Source organism: Gavia stellata, chromosome 18 (assembly GCF_030936135.1).
Source record: "Gavia stellata isolate bGavSte3 chromosome 18, bGavSte3.hap2, whole genome shotgun sequence".
Classification (NCBI taxonomy): Eukaryota; Metazoa; Chordata; class Aves; order Gaviiformes; family Gaviidae; genus Gavia; species Gavia stellata.
The window spans coordinates 5,710,753-5,736,738 of record NC_082611.1 but is presented as its reverse complement, the minus strand read 5'-3'; the positions used below and the strand labels follow the sequence as shown (position 1 = coordinate 5,736,738).

At 44.7% G+C, this 25,986-nt stretch overlaps 1 protein-coding gene across 1 annotated transcript in view; it reads right to left on the bottom strand.

Annotated features, from left to right (window-relative positions):
- The window catches only part of TTYH3 (tweety family member 3), a 74,342-nt gene extending 49,075 nt beyond the window's left edge, over positions 1-25,267 (bottom strand). Inside the window, exon 1 of the mRNA XM_059826298.1 lies at positions 25,145-25,267. Within this exon, the coding sequence (XP_059682281.1) occupies positions 25,145-25,267 (123 nt within the window). The remainder of the gene's footprint in view (positions 1-25,144) is intronic.
- Positions 25,268-25,986: the final 719 nt, after the last annotated feature.

Here is a 25,986-nt window from a genome sequence, read left to right as displayed (position 1 = left end):
GACAGAATTTTGGGACAGGGAGAAGGTATTTTAGAACACAGGCACATACAACTCTAGCTTTTTTCAGTGGTCCAGCTGCTACAAACCTCAGGAGTCCACCACATACACTGTCACCTCCATCTCTTCACTAGCAAAGAAAAGCATGTTAGAGGATGGAGAAGCATTAGCATCTCTCCCTTTTGCCATCACACAACTGTAATTACAGCAATTGCTTATGCAGCCTGTAAAAGCTACCTGCTTTCCACTATTTATAAACCAAAAGTCAAACTACTGCAGGAACGACTGTGTTTTATGTCACTGCCTCCCCTAAATTGCCTGCCCCTCAGCTGATCACACTGCACTCAAGCAGATGAGAAGCACTAGCATGAAGTCAAATAGATAAGCTTGGCTCCTGACAACCAAACTCTGCACTGAAATGGGAGGCCCTGAAGCAATCCATGCTGCCAGCTCTGTTGGGGATAGAGCATAAAGCAGATTTAATATCTTAAAGACAAAAACCACAGACTCCCTGCATGCACACACATGCCCATTTCTGCTATGGTTGTCTCAAATGGAGAAAAATCTCCAAGAAATACAGCATCTTCCCCATACACTTTCTTGTCAGAGAGACATGGTAGATCCAGCCAGCATACCCAGTACAAAAAAATTTAAATTTTCAGGGACTATGAGAACAAATTCATTTGAAAATCTGTCACATCTTTTGTTAGTACCCTTGAGTTACATACAGCAAAACTAGTTGTGGAGATACTTGACAAGCAGACAGCTAAAGATTAGATTTCTTCATTTATTCGGCAGTAGCCAAAAAGGTTCGTAATCATTTATATGGGCATAGTTCTCAAGCTTATAAATTACTGTTATTTCTGCATCAACTCGCTTTTACTTCAACAACAAAAAAAAGGTGAAATGCATAGTTTTAACAAGCGAGATCTCCCCAGTATTGACAAAGTACTACTTTCCCCATTAACAGCTGCTGCTATACATGAACATGTCAGAGATTTTTTTTCTTTCTCTTCTCCAGGATCGCTGCTGAACATTTAGCAACAGAAGAAAAGCAAGAACACCAACACGAAAAGGTTGTGACAATTCAGCACTGCGATGGGTAGGCTGGCTCTCACTGGGCTCAAGCAATCACTCAACACGCCAGTGGTGCGGTCTCTGAGCTGCAGACAATGCCACACTTTTACTACAACAGAGCCCGCAAAAGGAGGAAAGAGCAGGCAGCATAGCTGCTTCTGAAGTTTGTTATTCACCCCACCCACAGGGGAAGATACCGAGGCTTTCCTCCATTTTCCTCTCATCTTACAAAAAGGCTATCCCTATGTCCTCAAAGGAGAGTCTGACTTGGATATCCACTACACAAATATTAAGATGTGTTAAGTAAGCTATCCAGAGGTCATCATCTAGCCAGTCTGACCTGCCAGAGCAACAAAACACAGCAGACACAGGTCCACCCTCACGAGCAAGGCTATTTTTGCTGCTGCGCTTGAGGATCAAAGCTTTTCCCTAAAAAGCTATGATCCCAGGGGCTAAGACCACCACTTCGGCAACAGCTGAGATGGGAAGAAACCCCTCTAATTTCAGGATACTTAAGAGTCAAACGAACACCGAGTTCAGAGTAACAGGCACCATGCAAGCTACGTGTTAAACTAGTATCATTGACAGCACAGCAGCAAGAATATCCTATTAAAAACCTGTAACTGAATCAAGAATTCTAATATTCCATAACTGAACTTAAAAACACTGCCCTCTGGGATACTAGAGTATTTCCCTTCAAAGACTGCTCACTTCATTGACAGTCATGTTGCTTTTCATAATCTTGTCCACAAATTCAATCAAGCTCCAGATAAAATCTAATGAAGTTGTACAAGCTGAATTGCAAGGGCTGTCTTTTCAAGTCCTTTAACAGGAGGTCAGCTCAAAATAAGCCTCTGATGTCCCAGGACTTGAGCAGGCTTATTTCATGTAGTTCATTGCTGTAGGCACCGAAGACCTTCTTAGCTCCCCAAACTACTTTTAATACTTACTCTAGTGCACCATTTGATCTCTAGACAAGCTATGTTTAGTCTTCTGTCCTTTTTGCTCATATCCTTAGTGATTGCTCCAAGCACAAAAATGGCTCTCCCAGGTATAGGGAAGACCTGCTATTCACAGAAGCCCATGACTATAATCATTCCTCAACTTAAAGTTGTTCCTCTGGAAAACATGACCATCCCTGGGAACTACGGCTAGTCTGAAGATAGCGACCATCCTAAAGCAAATACAAAAGCACCCATAGATTGCCAGAGCAAAGCATTTACATTTAGGCAGAGCTGATCATTCACATTTAAGACGTGTTGGCCACTTCAGTCTGGGCTTCAGAGACACCCTTTTTCTTTTCTTCTCCCCTCCAACCGAGAAGACAAACTTTAAGCCATAGCCAAGATCTAGATCCTTTGGCTACTCCCTAGCAATCAGGCATTAGGAAAAATTTATTCCCACAACAATTAAATAGGAGAAGCAGCCCTTTCATATTTATGCACTTTAGACTAAAGCATTCAAAAGTATCAACCTTATGATCTTTAAAATAAAGCAACTCTTTTGAATATTGACCTGTATGCTGATATTGTAGGAAAAAACTATTCAATAGGTTCTCGGTTCTAAAGTTAACTTAAAATTCCACCCATGGACCCCAGGAATACCAGCATAACATTTAAATACCATACATGGCCAATGTGACATTGCAAATCAATGTGACTGGGGTTAAAGCATGTCCAGCCATATCCCATGCACAGCTATCATCTGACTGCTGTTCTCCTGTTCACCAAGCATGTGGAAATCTTTATTCAGACTAATAGTTCTGGTGCAGATTCAACGCAACTCTCTCTGTTAAAGTGGTGTTAGGGGGAAAAAAAAAGTTTTGTAACCGTATTAGTCACAAATTTTACGGTAAATAAAATCTTACAAGGAGAATACCACTTTTTCCCGACATTATACTTCCATAGATAGCAAGATAGCAAATGCTCCCACTAGTCAAATCCCTAACATTTCAAAAGTAATTATTTCTAAGCTACTGAACAGATAAACAGAACTAACAAGTTTCCAGCCAGCAAGCCACTCCCCCTCTTCCTCTTGTTCAGCATGTGTTGCTCAGGTCATTTCCGATTTTGATTCCAGCACAGGAAGAGCTATTTCAACCAGAGCACAGAAATAAGATGCCCAGAAGCCCAGACTCACTGACTCTGCACTGCATTAAAAAAGCACTTGGAAAAAAGGCTACTGATTAAAGGAAGGGTGCTGTTATCTCCAACACACCAAACATCTGAAAGGATGTTCCCTCCCAGACACTTCAATGTATGAAGTTCAGTTCCCTTCCTTTTTTTTTGTTAAATAAAGTCTTCATAAAACAAAAGAAACTGTTTGGTTCGTTTGACTGTTTATCCAGCCAGCTTCAAAATTAAAATATTCCTGCCCTGTCTCCACTCCAGGTTGATCCCTGGTGAGTATCTCCATTATTTTACATATCAATATTTCTTTCTAGAAACTAAGCTCTAGGGAGAATGAGGAAGTGAAGAAGCTCGAGCATATTTATCAAGCTTGACACTTTCTATCGGTCTGCAGCACTAGAAAACAATTTCCCTGATAAATGGATGGGCCCAAACTAGTCACACAGTCCTGTATCTTGCTTTCAACCTCATTACTCTTTAAAAGAGGTACAGCTCTGCAAAGGGCTTCAGAATGCAGACAGACTTGCAACAGAGGAACTTGCAGGGAAGGTGGGGACTGTAGGACCGTAGCTACGTTACAGACATGCAGCTCAACTCCAGGGGTCTAGTGAAGACAGTCGTTTGTGTTACTGCTTGGCCAGCTGCAAAGTGGCATTACACCACCACCTTAAGACGCCCAACGTCAACATACTGTGGCTGTGTGTGATTTCACAGGTCACATCCAAAGCTTTAATGCACTTTGGCGAGGAGGAGATGCACATGCACCATCCAATGAGAGCATCAAATCACACATAATCTACTTCTGTAGAAGTGAAAAATTGATCAGCTGCTCATGTGGCAACAAGAACAGCTCAAGACTGTTAAAGTGATGGAGAGCGTGGTCTTCAGGGCAGAGAGAAACAAAGAAAGAACAAGCTCTGAAAAGGATGGGTTGATGCTAGTACTTTAACAGGAATATTACCTGCTCAGCTACAATTCCACAGGTCACAAAGTAAGCAGAAACAAAACGCTATTACAGACCCCTTTCACTGGTGGTACAGTGGTTTGTTCTATCAGCTTTCAGCATTGTTGCTGACTCCAGAACAGAGAGAAGCCATAAAGAGCAGGAAACAGCTAATCTATAAGACAAACCCAGAAGTGTGTTTTTTCCATGATGGTTTTAAAAAAAGCTATGGTTTAGAAAAACCTATGGGGTCACATGAAGACAGAAATCAGCCAGGAATGTTTTATTTGGCTCCGGAATTCTGCTTATTGATTCAACACCCCAAAATATTCCAAAAGGGAGATTCAACACAAAGACTTGTGCACCCCACACTTTTCTACCCAACTCTTAGCGTTGAAGCACTATGAAGCACAGGTACTTTGTTCCTGCCCCAGGTTTATGCCAGACCAGGGTTACAACAACTCATCTGACAAGAAGAAACAGTGTTTTACGCCTGGATCAGGTGCTCGATCTGGTTCACTGGGCAGCCGTTCAAATACCCTGGCCTCTAGTTAGCAGGACTGCTTCTTTCCGCAGCAGGGCTAGTTACACTGTAACTCAAATCAGAAATACCTTTGTGCTGGTGTTGAAACCCGTTTTCAGCCAGGTCAGTTCCTTGATTTCATCACTGAGCAGCTCCAGGGTGCAAAGTGTTCCAGCCGCCCTCCCGGACCATGACCTCAGGAGCCACAAACTTCCACTTCAGACAGGTGTGAAGCTGCAAACTTTATTAGGGATGGAAGAGTCCTATCAATTTTAAGATTCCCCATGCAGGCCCTGAGGTTTAGGTCCTGTTTACACAAGCAAAGGCACAATGCTGAAACCACAGTTTTGCACTATTTCTCCACCGAGGTCTTGCCTGAAGAGGCCTAGCACAGACAAATATCCATGTTCATAGCCCAAATCTACTTTTAAATCATGCTCAGCATGTTAGAATACAGTACCATCAATTTTTTTCTCTTGTACAGAAATATCATCCAACAAGGAATACGCATGTATTTATTCCAAATGGGTGCTGGAAGCAGTTTCACCAATGCACACAGGTCTTTAGCACTGCAGCAGTGATACAGCAGTGCCATTCCACAAGAGTTCAGGAGCAAAAAAGTCCTCGATGCCATTAAAAAATAATCCCGCTTTCCGAGGCTGCAGCTCAGTGCTGAATTTGTGCAAAAGACATCTACAGAGAAAGCGAATAAGGAGACTGAGCACACAGCTACAGATAATGCCAGAAAGCACTAGTTAGAACCTTGCTCCCCATAAACCACACCTCCCTGTAAACACAGCTTAGCATTGCAGCTTGCGCACTCTCGTGCGGCATTCACCACAACCTTCTTTGGAGACCTGTACTAACTTTTATTGACTTTTTGCTTTACTTATAACTTCACTGACAAATAATCAAGTATGTACTACCTTAGATTTCTAGGTGGTTTAGGAATTGCCAGCAACAGCACGCTCCACCCTTGCTGTTTGCAGCACAGCCACCCTCCAGTGCACGCAAACCAAGCACGCAGCTACAGAACCCAGACATCCAGTTCAGCCACGAGCAGAGGTTACCTGTACACCGCACATTATTACCTTCTCCTGTGCATTATGCAAGCGCGATTTCCAGTGTGCATTTCAAAAATCAGTCATGGCCTGCCTAGCAGAAGCAATCTGTGGAGCTATAAAAAAAAAAAAGATCTGCCGCTCCGCAGAGAAATGGACTCATTCTTCAAACATTCAGATCACAAGTACAAACCATGCAGCAAAGTTTGGACTGCATACAACTATGGTATTTCCTGGGTTTTCAGTATACAAACAGGCAAACCTAAAGTCAATTCGTTTGCATGGACTTCTACAATATAAAGGTGGCTTTTTTGTTAGTTTTATACAACTTCAAAACTTCTGTCCAACTTGTAAAGGAAATGACAATAGTAAGCTTTCTCTTGGATCCTTTCAGCATATCTAAGCACCTGCATGTTGCAAAAAAAATTTTAACAAAAAAACACCCACACAGGACTTGAGAACACCCTGCTTTTCTGGGCTATTGGAAAGAATAGTATTTCCAAACACAGCACAAGGGAAGAAACAGTTTGTAATGCTTCACAGTTCCCAGAACAAAGAGGGACCTCTTCTAGCACTAACCCCAGTCTGTGTGCTGCAGGCTTGGACACCATCAAGTCCTTCTGCAATTTACAGATGCAAAAGAGGAAGTGGTGACACTTCAGGCAGCCAAAGCTTTCCTATTAAGTCCAGGATTGAAAAATGTGCAAGACAGCAGAATTATAAGTCACTCAGTCATAATTTTAGCAGCAAACACTCTGCTCTTACCAGCATTGCTTCAAGCCACCCCTGTTATACTAATCCAGTAACTTGTGAACACTGAAGCGCCCTTGATAGGGAGGGCCATTGTGAAAAAGTAAGTCCTTCAACATTTGTTTTCATAGCAGCTACATCTGGAGAAGAAATTACTGCAAAGCATCTACCTCTCAGCAGAACACTACTTGGATCAGTTTTAGAGGCAGAAAATTCAAACACCGTATGCTCTACTGAAGCTTCAGCTGCTTAGAGCTTCATAGATCCATTCCTCCTCAATAAGTGCCACCCCAGCCCTCTGCGCTAACTGAGCCATGTGCGTGTCACTTGGACACAGCCACCAAGCATGCTTCATTACCTGGGACTGCTGCTCCGAAGCTGGGCCTGGAGTACCAGTGCTAGAGATAACAGCAAACAGCTCCCCTGTTGTTATTGTCACGCCTCAGCCACCTGCTGATAACCACAGAGAGGCAAGCCATCATCTGACATGCCTTCATCTGGCAACACTGTTCTTTTAGGACCATTCAATGCATGATTTACATACTGCAAAAGTGCCAACTTTTGTCTAGGAAAAAAAAAAAGAGATCCCCACAAGCTAAAAGCAAAATTTGTGCCTTTTATAAAAAGACACTGACTGCAAATTGGTTTCCCCATTTGTGATCAACTTACCCTTTGCATTTCATTGGGAAATTTAAGCTACTTTGGATACTTGCTGTTGATACGGAGACTGTCCCCATTTCTCCACCCACTAAAAGGCTATTCATCTCACCACTGCTGTCCTGCATTTTGAAAGCATTGCATCCTCCCACCAACAGACAGTCTCACCAGTCAGCAGCCCTGCGCCTTTGACCTTGAAAACCTTAAACACACTGAAGCCTTCCTTCAGATAGCAGCAGCAACACTACTCACTGAGGACAAAGTTACAAAGAAGAAGAAGGAAGTACATTTTCTTTCACATCCTAAACTGGCTGATAGCTCCCCCCAACAGTGTAATCCTGAGCTATGCTTCCCACCGACCCCTTTTTCTTTGTCTCTAGCTAGGTATACTGTAATTACTGTATATACTGTATATTTCCATGTCTTCTCAATGCTACCTTTAGATTAATAACTAGTGCTTGAGATGAACCCTTTCTATCCATGGAGAATCACAACAAACCAGAAGCACTACAGCTGAAAAGCTTAACAGGTCAAGTCCAAGGTGTTGCACAGCCACCCGATAAACCTCAAGGGAAAGGTTCTTCACTCAAAACAGCTGCTGTGAACACACCCCCGTCATGGCATCTGCATCTGGCACATGAGTAAGAGTCACCACCGGAGCAGGACTCAAGCAGCAGTCACACCAGGTCCTCACGTGATCATGCGAGGGACTTTTAACTTCTAACCACAAACCAGACTCTTCCTCCAAAATCTTCACAACTACTGGCTGGTGGAAGAGTGGCAGATTTTGCATTACAAAGTCTTTCAGAAAGAAAGCCCGGAGCACAGACTCTTCTTCACTCTGCTGGTTTGTTTTTAACCTCACATCTGGGGTTAGAAACACAGCCCCCTGACATTCAAACTGGAAGTACAAGGAGAGATCCAGCAAAGGAAGAAGAAATCCAATGGACAACAGCCAGCTGCCTCATCCACTTGCTATTAAGCACTCATGTACTGCAGCACTTTGAAGCAATCTGGAGTCAGGATAGATTCCTGGCCTGAAAACTCTTGGAAAGAGCTATTTAATCCAGTCTCCCGTATAACATCCAGGCCACAGCCACTGGCAGCCGAGCAGTGGGCCATTCCTGCTATGAACCGTCCCTGTGGTTCCTCTGACCTTTGGCTTGGCAAGCCATCCAACACGCACCTTGTGGTGCTTTACAATGACTTCAGTATGTTTGCAACGTCACCAAGGTTGACCACTTCCACTAAACAACAGCAACAACCAAGCATTTACCAGTCCTCCGGGGAGTGCTTACAGAAACTTTAAAAAAAAAAGGCTATTTAAAAACAGCTGTTAGGGCTGCCACCAGATCAGCATTCTCAAGTTAGAGGTTCCCCAATGCTAATGCAGAAATACACGATCTCACCTTTTCTGGCTGTTGTGGTTCCTGAAACACATTTTCATCAGATCTACACCAAGAACTGGTGCTTGGTTACTTATTTGCTATTTGCCAACCATCTCCTGCTTGCTTATTTTTAGTTCATTGTCTTTCAGTTCACTACTGTGACTGGATGGACTTTCAGCCAGCTATCTCAACTGGTGAATCACGTTCTTTAGCTTTGTAATAACCCTCAGTGTTAATACCTACATTTATCTTCATAGGTAACTTTGCATTTGAAAATAGTTCTTCCAAAGCACTAAGTATCTTGTTAGCTGTGCAGATCAGCAGTTTACCTATTTGGAACATTATCACAAAGTGGGATTCACCAGTTCGTAAGCAGAAATCCCCTAGGTTGTTTATGAACTCTCCTATAAAAGATGCCACAGAAGGGAGCCAGGTGGATCTTTCCGCCTTTTAGTAGTTTTATAGATTTTTTTAAGCCAGGTTGCACCAGACATTCAATTTGCACTTGAAGTCTCAAACTTAAGATCCATCCCTCCCTACACATAATTCTCCTTTCTACTCTTTATAGATGGGCATTTTAAGCCTCATTTGTGAACTTATTTTCAGAGAGTATCCTAATCAGGAACAAAGAGAAGTGAAAACTATAAGCTCCAGTAGAGGACTCAGCATCTCTTACTGAAGCTTATTCTCTAATCAGGTGAGGCTGGCAGACCTCACTAAGTACAGGACCAGCAATATACATATATCCATTGCAGATTCTCTGAAGCTAGAAAGAAGAGAGCCAGGCCCTTCTTAGCTTTATCACCTCTTTTGTATCACCACTAGCCATCATGATCCCTTGCTACAAACTCAGCTCACTAAAAACACAATCAACACGAGAAGTAGTTTGGGCAGCAATACGGATTTAGATCCGCTCCGACCAACCACATTATCTGACTCCCAACCTATACAGAAAACTGAATCTTAGACAAGAGACTTTTCACAGCGCTTAGGGGATGGCAGCAGTTGCCTGGAATTCTTCACCCTTTTAGCAGGTGTTAAAGCTTCTGGGAAAGAGCCAAGCAGTACTTTCGACTCACTGAAGCAATCAAACCATTCGTTACATCACCCAAACACTGCAAAAAGTGAGAGCAATTCACTAGAAAGAAGTTTTGAGCAGCCCCAAGATAAGATACCCAGAAGCCGCAAAGCAAATATCTGCAATAACTCTCATGTCATGTTGCTTTTTATTGAATGTAAGCAAGTGGTGCATAAACTGCAGAACAAAGTAGAGCAGGGCATCTGCTCAAACACTCTTACAAAGCATTCAATAACTGTTCTCACTTAACTCTATGCAGCATAAAACCCACCATGATACCTCTGGCAGTAACTGTTTGCAAGTAAAGTAGCTCTCTTTCCTTTATGGGTCTGCAGAAGAACGTCGCAAGACACTGTTAGTCTTCACTGCAGGAGGAATTAAAGAGAGCGCTTTTTATTTTACTGGTTCTTCCGATCATCTTTAACAATAAAACAGCTCAAGTTTTTACTAAAAAAAAAGAAAGCAAGCTTGAATGTGTATTGAGAAAGCATTTTAATTTAACTCTACAGATAGTACTAGTAGAAAAAACGCAGTACTTTGTGGCAGACAAACCTTACCCTCACCAGACTGGGGGGTAAGGGTGTTCCTGATGGGTGAATGGAAAGAAGGAAGGTGGGAAAAGAGATGGCTAGAGTATGTCCCCAGTGCCTTCATTCAGGGTTTTAATCACATTAGCCAAGATAAGGCAACCAACCACCCTTGCACCTTGAGATGAGTAAAAGGCTCTCTGGAGAGTTTACCTCTGTTTGCTAACAACAAAGATTCACCTTCTTAAGGCCTTGCTGCATTAGTTTAAGGACCTCATGCTACACGTGCATGTGTGCCCTTCCTCCTCCCTTGTCCTCCTGAGGACACAGCCCCTAGGTGCCACGCAGCAGGATGCTGCTCTCTGCACATACGTCACTGAATTTACCCTTCTTCGCTCCACGTTAATGAGGGTATTTACATGAGGGGATACTTCTTTCCTAAATTCTTTGTGCTCTCCATCCTTACTAGGCACCATAATCCTGTTTATGACATGCTGGTTGCTATGGAAGTGATTATATTGTCACTAGATTATACCTTCAGGTGGAAAACCTGTAAGTGAAGGAACATAAGCAGGTTTTTGCATGCATTTAAAGACATGATAGTGCAATCCTCATGTAATGACTAGAAGCTTTAACAGTAGCTTCCAGAGGCAAAATCTGACCATGAGGAATAGCATGGCATCAAGTTTTTGTTTGGTTTTCTCCTAAGAATCAGGTGCTTCATTTTCCTGTCACTGGCTCCAACTATTTAATTTTAGACAGTGCCCTACAGCTGAACAGTACAGTCCCAGACACTTTCCCAGACCCTGAAAATTCTTCTGCACTCAAAACACTATCTCCTTAGTCCAAAGAGGGTGAAAGAAGTGACAAGATCATGGAACCAAGCTCCACAACTCTAAGTGTCCTTTTGTTGATTACTGTCTTTTATAGCGCAAGGATTCAGAGAGCAGAAGCAAGAGAGACAGACCATCTCAGAATGTGACACGCTCGGTGAGACGCATGACTAACCCAGCTTGAGCTTACAGAGCAGGACAGCGTACGTGCTTGGAATGCATAACCCCACTTGGAAGCCTATTTACCAGGGGCGCAAGGATAGGGAGTTATCCAGGTGCTGCCTGGAAGTTAAATACATGACAGCTAAGAGTGCAGCATAAATAGCTTAAAGACCCCATTCCTTGCAGGCAGCTGGGAATTAAACAAGACAGTTTCCTACCTACTGAGACCCCACTCAGCAGCACTGGAGGAGCTTTAGATCTTTAAAGCCAGGATTGTGCAAGGAGCCAGCACCCCAAGTACAGCATCAATGCTCACATGCAGTGGGTAGCACTGTTCCCCCAACTGATGGTATGTAGGTATGCATGCATGCTTCTGAACTCTTCCTGGCCTTATAGCACGGTTTCAGCCATCAGGACACTTATCTAGATCAGGCAATACAGAAATGCTGTGGTAGAACCTAAAGAGCCATTGCACAATCCAAACCACAGCTGCATCAAGAACAAGATTCTTATCCCAGTATAGTTAATGTTTTGACTACAAGAAGAATATATAGCTTGCAATTTACATCAAACTTTGCACCACGTAATACTTCCTTACAGCAACATTAGAACAATGCTGTGGTTCCGTTTCACACGTGTCCTGTTTTAAGAGAAAAAAAAATATTCCTCGCTGAGAATAAAGCTGAGGACTACATTGTAGCTTCCAGAAGCTCTCAGCCCTGTTTACAGTTAGCCTATGTTCATAGCACATGGGAGAGATCGCACACTGACCAAGGTCCAGGTGCAGCCACACAGAAAATACTCAGGATCTCTTGGTTTGCTCTCTCCCCCAGAAATGACCGGTGACTTGTTGGAAGGCAGTAGCATGTCAAGGGGACTTGACTACATCCCCAAGGATAAAAGTCTTGTAGGACTAGTTTTAGTATCAAAGAAGTGGCGGTGTTATGTGTTTGTGAGTAGGAAGTAGAGAACTAAATTGCTGGTGGACCCCCTCTGAAGGGACAGGTGTTACAAAGAAAGCTCAGCCTTCACTACATCAGATATCAAGCAGCAAATTTCACTTTGGAAGGGAAAAGAAATACAGACATGCCTGGTTTGAACTCGAACCTTGATGAGTATTCAAGGCCTATCCTTGAAACTGGTTCTTTCTTAGGAACCTTATATTTTATTTATTGCATCAAATAATCAAGATCACTCTTACTTAAGTCAGCACAAGTAAACCAAACCTAATAATTAAGTTAGTGCTGAAAGTCCTGCCCATAGGTTATACCTGCAGAACTACATTTCACCTGTTGGATATGCCACTGCTGTGGTACAAGAGGCACATCTCCTCCCAGGCCAAAGTGTAGCTGACATCAGCAGAAGATGATTCAGATCTACCCACCAAACAAACTTGTATCTGCAGTCTTCTTCAGCACTGGGAACATGTTAAGAGGTGGGTCAATCACAGTCAGAAGACACAATAGCTAGCGAATAGCTACTAGATGTATTTAGGAGCAGTAATAAGACAAGCAGCAGTCTCACAGAGCAACATTTTCCTAAGAACAAAATTAATAGCAATTAAATACTATAGCAGACAACTGAATTTTAATAGCTGCAACAAAATTCACACATACACCAAAAAGGTTGAAAGGGCACTGGAGTGAGACACACATGTGACCCAGCAAGCAGTTGCCTCAGTAAGTATTTCAGACTTAAGATACAAGTACACGGACAAGAAGAATTAACAGGCCAAGGGGGGATTAGGGTAACAAGATCCCCATACCTTCTCACCATCTTCTGCTGGGAGAGTAGGAAAGTTCACAGCTTGTCCCTTCCTCCTTCTTCCATAACCTCCACATTGCCCGAGGCGAAAGCTAAGCTGCACTAATAAAAACAGCAGAGCTAGCGTAAACTGTCCAACCTTGTTATTTACACCTCAGCAGAACGCTCCCAGCATCTATCACTCACACGGCTTCTCCAAGAAGCTAACACACAGGCATTGGAAACACGTCGCAGAGTACTGCTTGTCCACGCCGAGAATTTTGTCAACAGCACTGGACATATTTTATATTCATCACCTTTAGTTTACCCTTTAATAATAAAGCGTTTAAAATGCTTTTGAAGAGCTTGTGTTGGAAGATCTTTTAACTTGCAGCAAGTCAAGCTGAAAAAGCTCAAAAAACAACCCCTGCAGTGATGAAAAGGTTCACTGTTAGAGCACTCAACCTGCCCCAGAACACGGTCTCTGAGACCAGCCAAGAACTTTACCAGGATTTTTACCTAGTTGTACTTATGAGAACAAAAGGCTATTTTAACCTTTTAAATTTGTTGCTCCCACTAGTTTGTCTACTCAGGTTGATTCAACATCTGCTGTCTAACGTGTAAGATTTTTGTATATATAGGTATATAAGGAACAGCCAGCAATCCAGCATATTTGACCTCAGAGACCAGGAATGAAACCCTGTCCTACCCAAGCTCTATGCACTTACTCAGTCTCGTAAGCCGACAGTAACTCAGACTGCACGGGGAGGGGACGAGAAGGACAAACAGAAGACATTGGTCACATTTTGAAATACTAAAAGGCACACAGGAAGTGTTGTACGGTGGTTTTAATACAGCACTCTCATCCGAAGTAAAGACTCCTGTTTAGCTACAGCAGAAGTGTCAAGCAAATCATTCCCTCCTCACTGGATGTGCTATCTGTACTTTCCAATACATCCAGACAGAAAAAGACCCAAAACACAGCTGATCCATTTTTTCCTGCCACCTACTACAACTGAAACGATTTCCCTCTTAAGGGAGCACAAACATTAATACTTGCCATTGACTAGAAGTACCTCTAAGCTAGCCTTGTACAATAGCTCCCACTTACTCAAGTCCAAGGCATTCAGTATAACCTTACCCAAGTTCAAATCCTAAGAAAAAAAGTGCAAATCTATCTTTTTAAATCGTATCTGTCCAAGCCCATTGACAGCCAGCTATCTCCGTCCCTCGCCTTTTCCTAGGTCTGTGCCTTTCAGTATTGCTTGCACTTGACAGCCTGTCAGTCCAAAGCTAAATGGAGATCACGTTTTCAGGTTCTACCATTGCATTTGCAGTGATCGTAACTACAAGTAGAGTTGCAGTAGGGTAGAAATAACAAGTCCTTCCCTGAAGTCCTTTCAGCCTTCCCTCTAGTTCTCCTTCTGAAAAAAAAAAACAAAACAAGTATTTCAAAGATACCAGAAGCAGCACAAACTTCTCTCAGAAGACCCTTGTCATCTGTTGCCAGGGGTCACCCACACAAATTAGTTCTGAAAATTACCTTCCTTCATATTTGAGAAACAAGAAGAGATTACGAAATAATGGAAGTTTACTACTGGTTTTGCCCCCTCCCCAGAAGACTCAAAAGAAAGTACCTGGTACTTTTTGTTGTAAAACACTCGGCCGTTCCCTAACTTCCAAACAGAACAGGCACTGTTTGCAAAGCCTGCAACTGCTCCTGTTACACTCTTATTACAAAAGTAAAATTTCCTCAGGTCCTAAAGTATTAAGAAAAGATGTTTGCATAACTTTTCACTAGATTCTCCTTCCTCTTTTCTGTCCTTGAAGGTTACCTTATTACACCTCCCAAGGAAAAAAAAAATATTTATAAGCAGGACAACTCCACCCTTTCCTCTTAGTTCAACACCACGAGGCAAGATTCAGCCAAAGGTCAGCCACTACGCACTCTCAGCTACTTCCTTCATTTCTATGCCCTTCCACGTTCCTCACCAAAAACCAAACCGAGTAAGAGCTTGCCACATCTGCATTTGACAAAAATCCACGATTCCTGCAATTGATGCAGCACAGATATTACAGCTGCAAACGTTCCTAGGCTCTGATAATTATAAGCCCATGGCTGGGTGTCTAATTAAAGGAGGAATGAATTAATGAGTTTTACCAAAGGCTTTTGGGTCACCATTATAATTCTCACCCTTAATCGGTGCAGGACACTCGAAGGACAGCATGAGCAGGATCAAGAACAGAGAGGGGGGATAAACCACCCCCAGCTGATGCTTCCCCCATCACGTCCCTCTCCACCATGTCACTGTCATTCAGGCCCCGACAGCCAGATGAAACCCAGCAGGAAAATGCCTGGGCCTTTTGGACAGCTGAATACAAAACCGCTTCCTGAAGCGGCCACAAAGCACACACCAGCCTTTGAATGGCGAGAAGCGGCGAGATGCCGGGCGGGAGGCTCGGCAGAGCGCTGACTCCGCCGCTTTCATTCATCCACAGCCCCAGCCCCCACCCCGCGCCAACAATTACAGTTCAGTCTCAGGCTCCCAAGGAGGCAGAAATTGAAAACACGTTTTCATTGAAGCACAGCTTGAATTTCATGAATTCCATCACTCTCGACTTTCTCAGCATTTCCTGGAGTGAATACTGTAAAACAAGGGAGAAAGGGGGCTGGGGGGGCCGTATGCGAGGCAGCAATCGTATGCCACCCCTCTGACCATGCCAGTCCGAGAAGAGACTGCAGAGGCATTTGCAGCGAGGAAGTGACACACAGAAGGACTATTCCTAAGCTGAAGAAAATCAGTATATGCTAAATGGTAAGTTTAGGGAGGAAGGAAAATAAACTGCCAGAGGCCTCAGAACAATAACATAATCTGTTACAACTAGCACTTAAATAGCAAGGCTACAGGCATGGCCCAGATGCAAAGCATTACAATTTCAGCAATGCAACAGAGAGCACCTCTTCAGTGGGCTGAAGAAATCTTAGCTACTATACCAAGGATCAAAATTACCAGTGTATCAGCTACAGGAACTGAGCACACTGTTAAACTGCAAGAAAGCTTACCCCAAGAAAAGAGCATGAAGTATGGTGAGGTCATACTCTGCCCACCATATTATTCAGAATCTACTATTCAACACTAAAGCAATTATAATCAGAGAAAACAGGTAGCACTAAGCAATGGGTCATTTTTTCCACATGTACAGTTGTAAAGCAATCAACTTTGGGATTATTCAGGTTTGTTAATCAACACCCTATGGATAGCTTTGATACCATTACCAATACTCTTAATGGTTCCTTCACCAACACCCTCTTCCCTCTCCCCCCCCAGCCTGGGCCTTATCTTAAGGAGCATGACATCATCTACTGCACCGAGTCCTCCTTGTAACAGACACTATTATGCAACTGAAGTGCCTCCATTTGGATTTTGGCGTTATTTTGAATTTCAGTGTTGAATAGAAGGCTTGTTTAAATTCTCTGCATGAACAGCAGCATTTTGCAGACTGAAAAGGGTGTCCATGCACAGACACCAACACTGGCATAACAACGCGTCTGAATGTGTTACACGTTTGTGAAACATCCATTCCCCACATTCCCATTTCCCCTTGTCCAGGAATAAGTCTGGCATTGTTAGCACTGATTAGCAATATCTTTCATCCCTAATTTCACACTACAAAGGACTTTCATGCATATGCACGTGTGGCACCATTCTGAGACATATCAGCCAGAAAAAGCATTTAGCACTGACCGAGGAAATCGCACTCTGAGGGTGCAGCTCCAGTTTAGGTGAGGGTGAAGGGGAGTTTCAGCTCTTTCCCCTGGCTGGTTTCAATGCTGCTCTTACTATGGACCAAATAATGCTCATTTGTTAAAACAACAACTTAAAAGAAATCTGGCACACATTATATCTGCTGAAGCAAGCAACCTGATAGCCATGTGAAAGCTCACATTATTATAAATGTTACCCTCACATCCAAGTACTTAGAGAAGGGAATCAGTACAAGTATCATGACTGAGTCACACGAACTGCTGTGTCTGTGTATTGCATGCTAACCTACTTTTTTTTTTTGCAAGAGAATAGCCTTGCAGCCTTAAGTACACAAATGACTGCTTTGCAAGAACATGCACATTTGTGGCTTACCAAACCCTAAAGCTCACAATTACAAGACCAGGCTCAAAAACTACAAGTGGCTCATTACCCAGAAAGCTAAAAAAAAAAAGTTTGAAATTAAAGCCTTTGCAGCATTAAAGTACACTGTGTTTTGCTCTTTCCTAGTTCATCTAATCTGAAAAAAATAAAAAAGCACTGCCCCACAGTGACTATTCACTAGATACCTGCAGACCTTTCCACCATGCAGCAAAAGTTATTTCTGGTTTGGGGATAAATGTAACCAATTCCTAGTTTTTCACCACTCAAATACAACCAACAGTCTCAGCCACTCCTTGAAGTGGAGGAAAAGGAAGGATTTCTACCAGGGACGGCTTTTTTCTTTTTTTAGACTGTTATCTGAGTGCATCCCCAGGACTAAAAATCTTGCATCAACTTGACCCTCTTTGATTTTAGCTCACCTGTCTTGTTAATTATCATCAGCTAAAACAAAGAACTGGTAGGATGACATACCCAGAAAGTACAGCCAGCCTTGCTGAGAGAGGAGCAGGGTTACTGGGGTTTGGTTTTATTATTATTATTATGAGAGACAACTCTCCAGCATATATCAGTATGTCCCTGAGTATTTTGAGTCTTATCCATGTCTTAAAAGCGAGAATTAAAGTTCAGTACAGAAGGTAATCCTGATATATTCCGAAGTTACTCGTCTCATCTGAATCTTAGAGCAAGTAAATTCCCAGACATCACGTCCCTTCCCCCAGCTATTGGAATTACATTCAGTTGAAAACAAGCCAAGTTCTCCTACCCACTCAAGGGGAATGGGAAATCTCAACATAACTGGTGGAAAGTTTACTACTAAAAGATAAAACAGAAATGAGAGGAGAATTGACAGTCATCAAGAGGTTAGTTGCAAATGAGATGCTGACTCCCCTCCATCTCAAGAAAATTGAGAGTGAGCACCATCTTACTCAATGCTTGCTTGCAGCCACCCAAGTGTATTCACTTGACATCAAAGAACATAAAAGAATGACTTCAGGAGAAGCGTTAACCATCACTGCTTAGTCTTCAACACACTGGTCCTTACAGGTACAGAAGTGTCGCCAGAAAGGAGTCGCACAGAACTCACCGGGCAAGCTCTGCCACAACACTCTTACCACATCAACACAAACAGCACGAACCATCAAATCTGGACTTCACCCTTTCCATCAGTAAGTGTGCTGGGGGGGGGTGGGGGGTGGAGAAGAGGTGGAAAATTAGCCTTGTCCTAGAAGAAGAAGGAGAAAAAATAAAAAGAAAGGGGGGGGAAAAAAAAAGAAATGCCAAGGGATTGGAGGGCGCTTGTCCCTCCAGCTGTCTGCTCTGAAGACACATGTCAAGAAACTTGATGTGACAAAGGCCTATAACTTTCATCTCTCTCATTCTCAATACAGATTTTTGTTTACAGGTTCAAAAATAAATCTAATCCCCAAATACAAGTAAAGGATCAAGACGACTTGTGGCACATTCAAAACCTTGGGATTAAGTCAGAGGAAAGCACCTGACTTCCCACCCTTAATCTCCAGAGTCATGCCTAATGGGATGTTCTTCTGGGTGAGAATTCCTCACTTTCCCTAATAATGAAAAATAAGGAGCACTAAAAATCCACACCATCATCTGCTTGAAGCACTGCTTGTTTTATTGGATCAACATTTAAACAAAGGGTTTTTGTTAACCTGAAAAGTGTGGATTTTCCTCTGCTCAAAAAGGCATTAAGAATTGAGGGGAAGAAAAAAGAGAAGAGATGGTAAAACTGAACTGATTTTGATTAGTCCTTCCTCCAGAATGCTAGTGATCAGGATTTGCAGCTGGACACCAAGATAAGCTTCCTAAGTAGCTGTATAATTTTGGTGGCAAACTGAAGGTTAGACACCCTCATCAGCATTTTCAGTTCCTGTGTAGACTTCCTTTTTCCAAAGCAAATGCAAAACAAAAGGTTCTTGAATTTCTGCTCCTCCAAACCGATAAACACTTGTGTGCATCCAGGTAAGTGCAATATATAGGCAGCGCTCAGAGGAGGTGGATGCATTACCCAAGATTTACTTCATAAGGACTTAAATCTAGACTGGGAGACATAAGCTGTTACGCTCGTGTAGGAAAAAAAAAAAGAGGCTTTTCAAGAGGACACACGTTGTCTTGGTGCAGAAGCGCCAAGGTGTCAGTGGCTGTCTGTCCCCTGACCAGACTAATGCTTCTAACTATGGTTCTGCTCTTCCAGCTAAGACCAGCATGATACCTTCAGAGCATCGCATGCTGCACAGAGGCCTCCTAAGACTAGGAAGCTCACCAGGCCTGGCAAAGGCATCTTCTCTGTGCGGGATTAATACTTTCAGGACTCTGCCCAGATGAAGCAAGCATGGTTTGCATCTTCGCACACTCACTTGCATCTCCTTCCCTCCTCCCCCCACAATGCGTTTCACATTTCTCCAAGTCACCTTTTACCCCTCTGTGTGTACTTTGGTCTGCTAAAACCATACATTCAGAACAGTTACTTTTTCTGCCTGGAGTAAGGTAATCTACAGTCAGGGTTTCCAGAAACTGCCAGTTGTCAGGAGACCATCTGAAAACATAGCAGCACAGCATGGGTCAGCAAACAAGTAAGGCTGCAGACACAAAGCTGGCAAAGGTTGACTTTTTTCCTGTCTGTATACCATATGCTGCTGCATGACTGCATGTATGGTCACCAGAAGCCATTGTATGTGTACCTTTGGTAAAAATTAGATTCTACATTTTTGTTTATTCATTATGCTGCAGTTCCCTAGTAAAGGCTCTTCCAGAGCAGAATTGAGGAGTCAGACTCCAGCACCAATTTGCTGATAAAAAGTATTACTGCATGGTTACTCATGCAACCACGACTGATGACTAAAGGGAAGAGGGGATTTACCATCAGTTCTTAAAAACCTAAAAGCAACTTCAATTTAATTAGAAAACACTGGATTCTACTAACCAGGGTCACCTAACCTGTCTGGAAATACCAGCAAACTAGTGCTGCAGCAGGATAGCTGATCAGACCTTGGAAGTGGTCCATCTATTCTTGAAAGAAACCTTCAGTCTAACCCCTTTAAGAAAGGCACATTACCCTCTGACTTTGAGCCAACTAGACAAAAACACGTCATCCAACTTGACTAATACACATGTTTCCAATTTACAGAAAGACTCTTGGTTTCAGAATTGAAATAAGACGCCAGTACAGTAGAGGAAGTTCTAAAACAATCTCTCTAATCCAAGTTTTTTGGCAGTTTAGGCTCCATCATATTTCCCCAGCCAAGAAATACTTCCAAAGACGACATTAGCTGTTATGTGTAGGGAAACAGCCTCACAGAGCCAGAAAGTACCTGACAGAATTAATTCCTTGCTGAACCTTTGCCTACAGGTTCAAAAACACATGCCGTGGATTAGAATCTGCAAGCCAAAAAAAGGGTAGCATCATTGAGCTTACACAGAACCTTTCACTGCTGGATCCACCCCTCAACACACATACAGGAGTAGAAAAAGAATGTTACAACACAAAAGCACTGACATATGTATGTCAGGAAACTCCTGGGTGACAACACTAAAGAGACCATCTCAAAACCAGGGACTCAAGCATACCCCTGTTCTTACCAATGCCTCCTTTAGCATGGCTCTGCATCTTAATTGGTGTGAATCAATCATCCCGCTTTTTCCCAAAGGGCATACAGTTGCCATTACACCTACTATCCATGCATTTGCAGTTCTAACTCTTGCAGGAAAAGGACAAGAGTAGTGCAAGGAAAGAGTTTCGAAGATGCTGGAGAATTTTGCTTTCTTCTAGCCCGATTCATGCATAACCCATGTGTTTACACAGATTCAGGTCAACATTGCTATTTTCCAGCAATCAAGAAAACGCAGAAATTCAAGTCAAGGTGCTCTGTAGCTTAGCTTTTACAGCCTCTTTTCTTCTTCACTGTTCATAGTACACTTCTCAGCACACAGTGAGACTCAAGAGCTACAATGAAGTGTTGTAGGCTCCTCTTCTGTCGGTACCAAAGACACCCTGTCTCAAACAGATACCCCATTACCTGTTCTTGTGCTGAATTAAAAAGCTATTCAGCTTTTCTGCTTCTTTCCAGCATGTAACCTCCACACTACCTCAAGGCTCTTAATCAATTCTAGCCTTAGAAGTAAAGTGAATTCAATATCATGCAACTAAATAAGTCAAAAGTAGAAGTACTTTCATTACTGAACAGATTAAACTAGTGACAGCAGCAGTCTCAGGACCATCTTACTGGTCCGATTAACTGAACTGGAAAGTAAGTAGACAGTACTGGTAAGATCATCATCATTTGTTCAGCAGCAAAAGGCATGGAGACCAGAACTCGTATTAGCATGATGCTGTCAGAAGGAACACGAGCTTTGCTCCATTTTTACATTCCCTTCACTCCAGAGTTTGTGACTCACTACACAATGAAAAGGCTTTGCAGAGCACTGCAGTATGACTCAGATGAGAATACAGCCAGAACTAAACTGCTTCGTATCAAGATATCTTCAACCCCAATGATTCATGGGAGGATTAGGAAAATAACTGATCTGATAAGATCCTCTATAGGGCTGACTCTGTGGAGCAAGTCCTGCAAGCAGCACACTAAGGCAGCTCTGACAGGACTCACCAGCATGCCAAAGCCCCTGGAGAAGAAGGATCACAACCCCAGCTCATTCTACATTGAGGCTCACCTCCTTTCCCCCAGAAAAAGGAAACAACTAGTTGTACTGCTGTCGACAGCTTGTCATGACGGAAGTGAAGCATCTGAAGGACATACATACACACAAACATTTTTCAACAATCTCATCCAGAGGGGAAGGATCTGTTCTGCTCCTCCACGCTCGCACACACTATTCTAACCTAATGCAACAAGATATGCTGTGAGAGAAGATAAGAAGTAACACCACGAGATAGAGTTTTAGAGACCGACTCAGGTGAAGAAGGTACGCAGCCAAAACCTGCAGCTGCATTGATCTCAGCCCTTGGCAACAACATTGCTGTAAGTATTTCTCACACTCTCAGACAAAAGGAGGAAGCCTCTGTAGGTTGGTACACAATGGACGCAGCCGCCTTGAGACAGGCCGGTGCACAGCGGGTGTCCCTCCTACTCTGACGAAAGGGACTACACAGGACAGAACAGCATAACTAGTCATTAGATCTACATCCTTCTAGGTATTCCCCACCATCCAGGGGCCCAGAAGACACAACAAAGACCTAGCCTTCAAAGACCGGCAGTATGTGCTTATCTACGAGCTACACGCGCTTCAGAGCAGTTTCAGGGGACAATAGCTTGTCTGCTGCTTCAGTGGAATAGCGGCTTGCGCATTACAGTAATCCTCGCTAGGTAGAGGTGGAAAGCCTGTTAAATCAGCAGCCTCCTCACCTGCAAGAGCACGTGGCACTGCAACAAGTGACGTGACAACATTCAAATCCAAGCCACTGCATTTCACTTTTGGTTGAAATGGGATGTTCAGTTGATGCACAAGTTCAAAGTCTATCATCAAAACAGGAGTACAAAAAAAAAAAGGTAGGTCTTTACTAAGAGGTTACTCAAGAAAACAGTTTTACAAGGAAAGCAATGTTTTCCTTTGGTCATAGGTTGGCAGATCTTTTCTAGAGAAGCAGTGAAGAATCAGAAAGGATACATTGCTTCCTTCCTCATAACAAATCAGAATGAGAATGGACACTGAGCCCTGCTGTATGCCTATTTATGACAACAGTCTAGCTACCTGATGACTTGAAGTCATGGAAACTTAAAGGTATTTTCAGTTTAGTAAAGGCACTCCTTCCTTACTACAGCTAGGGACACTCTGCCCTTTCCCATCCCCATAAACTCCCAGCTAGCATCCCCCACTGACCTCTCTTCAGCCACTGGAGAACTCAAACGCAACGTGCAGTTTAACAGTTTATACTTAAGAATTGGGGTATTAACCACTAATGGAACAGAAAACAAAAACACACACAATCTGTGCCAATGAGACCTACAAAGAAAAGAAAAATATGCAAAATTTCAATTAAAAATGGACTTTTCTTATTTTCAGGACATATACCATCTCGCCTGCTAAATACAAAAGGTTCCTAAAGAAAAGGGAAGACTATGCCAGCATAGGCTGCAAACAGAGCAAGAGATGCAAATTCATAACAAAGCCAATAGAAAAAGCTAGAATTCAAACCAAAAGGCCTTCAGAACAATTTAAAGCATGAGAGAGCATTCAGCATTACAGTTCCCGCTCCTGGATTAAGTTTCCCTGTTTCACTGCATTAGAATTAATCTACGTGGCTACGAACTCCACAGTCAACTCGCAGAGCCACAGCGGCTTCATTATATAACCGGCGACACCGATAACACAGGCTACGTTACTGGAGCCTGCTTGCTATCCCTCACCAACACCAAAACCAGCAAAGCTGCTGCTACTCAAATCGTTCTCTTGATGATCAGACGCTTCAGTAATCTAGACATTCGGGTTTGGATTTGATAAGACATTTTCTTGTGAGCTGATGTTAAGACCTAAAAGGCCATCTACTGCTGTGCAAGTAGTCCTTAATATCATCAAGGGAGGAGAGGCAGCTACACAGGAGAACAGCAGAAGGCTTTAAGTCAGAATATGATTACTGTAGAAAAATTATCTGACAGATGAATACAACCCCAGATTGTTGTGAGGAATGCTTTTAAGCAATTTAAGTGAAAAACAGTACACCTGCCATCTATTCAAAGGTCAACGAGTGCTTGTTTCATGATAACACACTCCCAAGAACATCTTTCTGTGAATTCTAAACTTCTGATCTTCAGCACCTCATATCCCTCGTTTTAAAGGCAGGTACCCTCTGAGGTCACGGAAATACAGTTAAGCTGCTGTGCAGCGTTACATCTGTGTGTGGCCATCTTGAACTCTGCTAAGCCAAGGGAACTAAAACAAATCAACAAATTGAAGCCCCAAACACAAAAGTTAAGTCAAAAGTCTGCTTTGTTTATCGGTTTAAAGATGTTTCTTTGTATCCACCCGTTGCTCTTTAAATACACTCCTCACATTGTGCTTTAGCTTCAGTCCACAGATCTGTTTAAAACAAAAAGCCAAAACACACTGATTTCTAAAGTATTTCTAATACTTTCACTTCTGGGATAAATGAAAAGTGTTTAGATGCCCTAGCCTTTCTGCCCGTGTGCGTGATAGCAGGCTGCATATATAGGACACTGCAAGTACGTTCAGAAAAGCAAAATGGTGTTTTCAAAACCAGAGACCATGGCAAAACGAGGCAGCAGAGTCACTGCAGCTCCGTTCCAAGATGACAGCAGAGAACACAGATGTTAGAGCACACAGATTCACTCCACAATCATTTTAATTACATGCCTAGCCAACCAAGCACAGGATACAGGCTAAGCAGCATTAAAAAAAAAAAAAAGCGGCAGACAAGTATTCTGCGAGCATCTTCCCGTGCACTTGACGCTAACACTGCTCTCATGCATTAAGTCATCTGTTTTCCAGCAGGCAATTAGCCGGTTTTGGAGAGGCACTGCTGGCCTCTCCGCAGGTCGCGGCGGTGCGGGGCTGGCGGGATCGGTGACGAGCGGGGCCCGCAGCGGGCGGTGCAGTTACCACCGGCGGGGTGGGGTACGAGCCGGCCCGGGGCACCAGGCTGGGCCGGTGCCTGCGCCCGGACAGCGCAGCTTGCGGCAGCCGGGGCCCCGGCGAGGGCACTGGGCCAGGGCTGCCTCCTGCCTCCCCTTCCAGGGGGTCGTTCGCCTCCTCCCGAGAAGAACTGGGGCTTCCAGCAAGCTGGAAGCAGCTCGGGGCTCCCGCTCAGCCCGCCGGGGGGTGGTGACCTCCTGCCCCCGGCCCAGGCCGGAGGGACCCCCGCATCCCGGCCCGCCCCAGCAGGGAGGCAGCCCCCCACCTGCCCCTCGTGGGGCGGGCACACACCACACGGAACGGGGGAGACATGGCACCCACAGACACCCACCCGAGGAGCCCCAGCCGGGGCCGTGCCCCCCCACCTCCTCCTCAGCGCCCAGGCGGGCCGAGCCCCCTCCGCGCCCCCTGCCCCGCACAGCCCACGGGGGAAGAAACTGCCCCCGCCCGGGCTGCGAGGGGCCTCCCCGCGGGACACACACAGAGACCCCGCGCGGGGACCCACCTGCTGGTACTCAGCGTCGTGCGGTCGGAAGTCGGCGGCGGTGAGCTCCCAGCGCAGGCTGAGGTGCGGCAGGCGGTGCAGCAGGCTCACCCACCAGGGCGGCGAGTAGCTGACGCCCGCCATGCCCGCCTCGCCTCGCCTCACCCCGACCCGCCGGCCATGGAGCGCCGCCGCCCGCTCTGCTCGCTCGGCTGCCTCCCTCCCGCTCGCTTCACCCGCGCCTCGGCTGGCGGCCCCGCATGGCCGGCACCCTCCGCCTCCTCCCTCCCTCCCGCCGCGCCGCTCGCTCCCTCTTTGTTCGCCGAGAGGCTCCGCCGCCTCCGCGCCCGGCGCCGCCCGCCCGCTCCCATTGGCGCCGCCGCGCCCCGCCCCGCCCCGCCCCGGCCGCCGCGGCCCCTCAGGGCTCCCCCGGGCCCTCGGCTGGGGTGGCCCGCGGAGCGGGGCGGCGGGGCCCGCGCTGCCTTTCGCGCCGCCCGCTGCCCCAGCGCCCGGGGCCGCCCGCCCTTCGGCAGCCGTGCTTCGCCGCCACCGCCACTCGTGCTGTAACATGGCCCCTTGGCGCAGGGTCGCCTGTCGCAGAGGGTGGACGTCCCACAGCCGGCGTCAGCCGATGTCCCCTTCGCTCACACCAGCACCTTTCCCTCCAAAATGGCCCCGAAGCGGACCCGACCGCTTGGCACCTTACGTCCCTCGGTGCCGCCGAGGAAGGCGCCGTTCCCAGGCCTCAGACGCAACACATCCACTCAAGCTGACGCACTTCGTGCAACACACTTGGCCCCGTGGCATCGGCTCCCTGTTTGCTTCCCCAGCCCGTCTTGGCTTTTCCAAAATCCCGGTGGAAA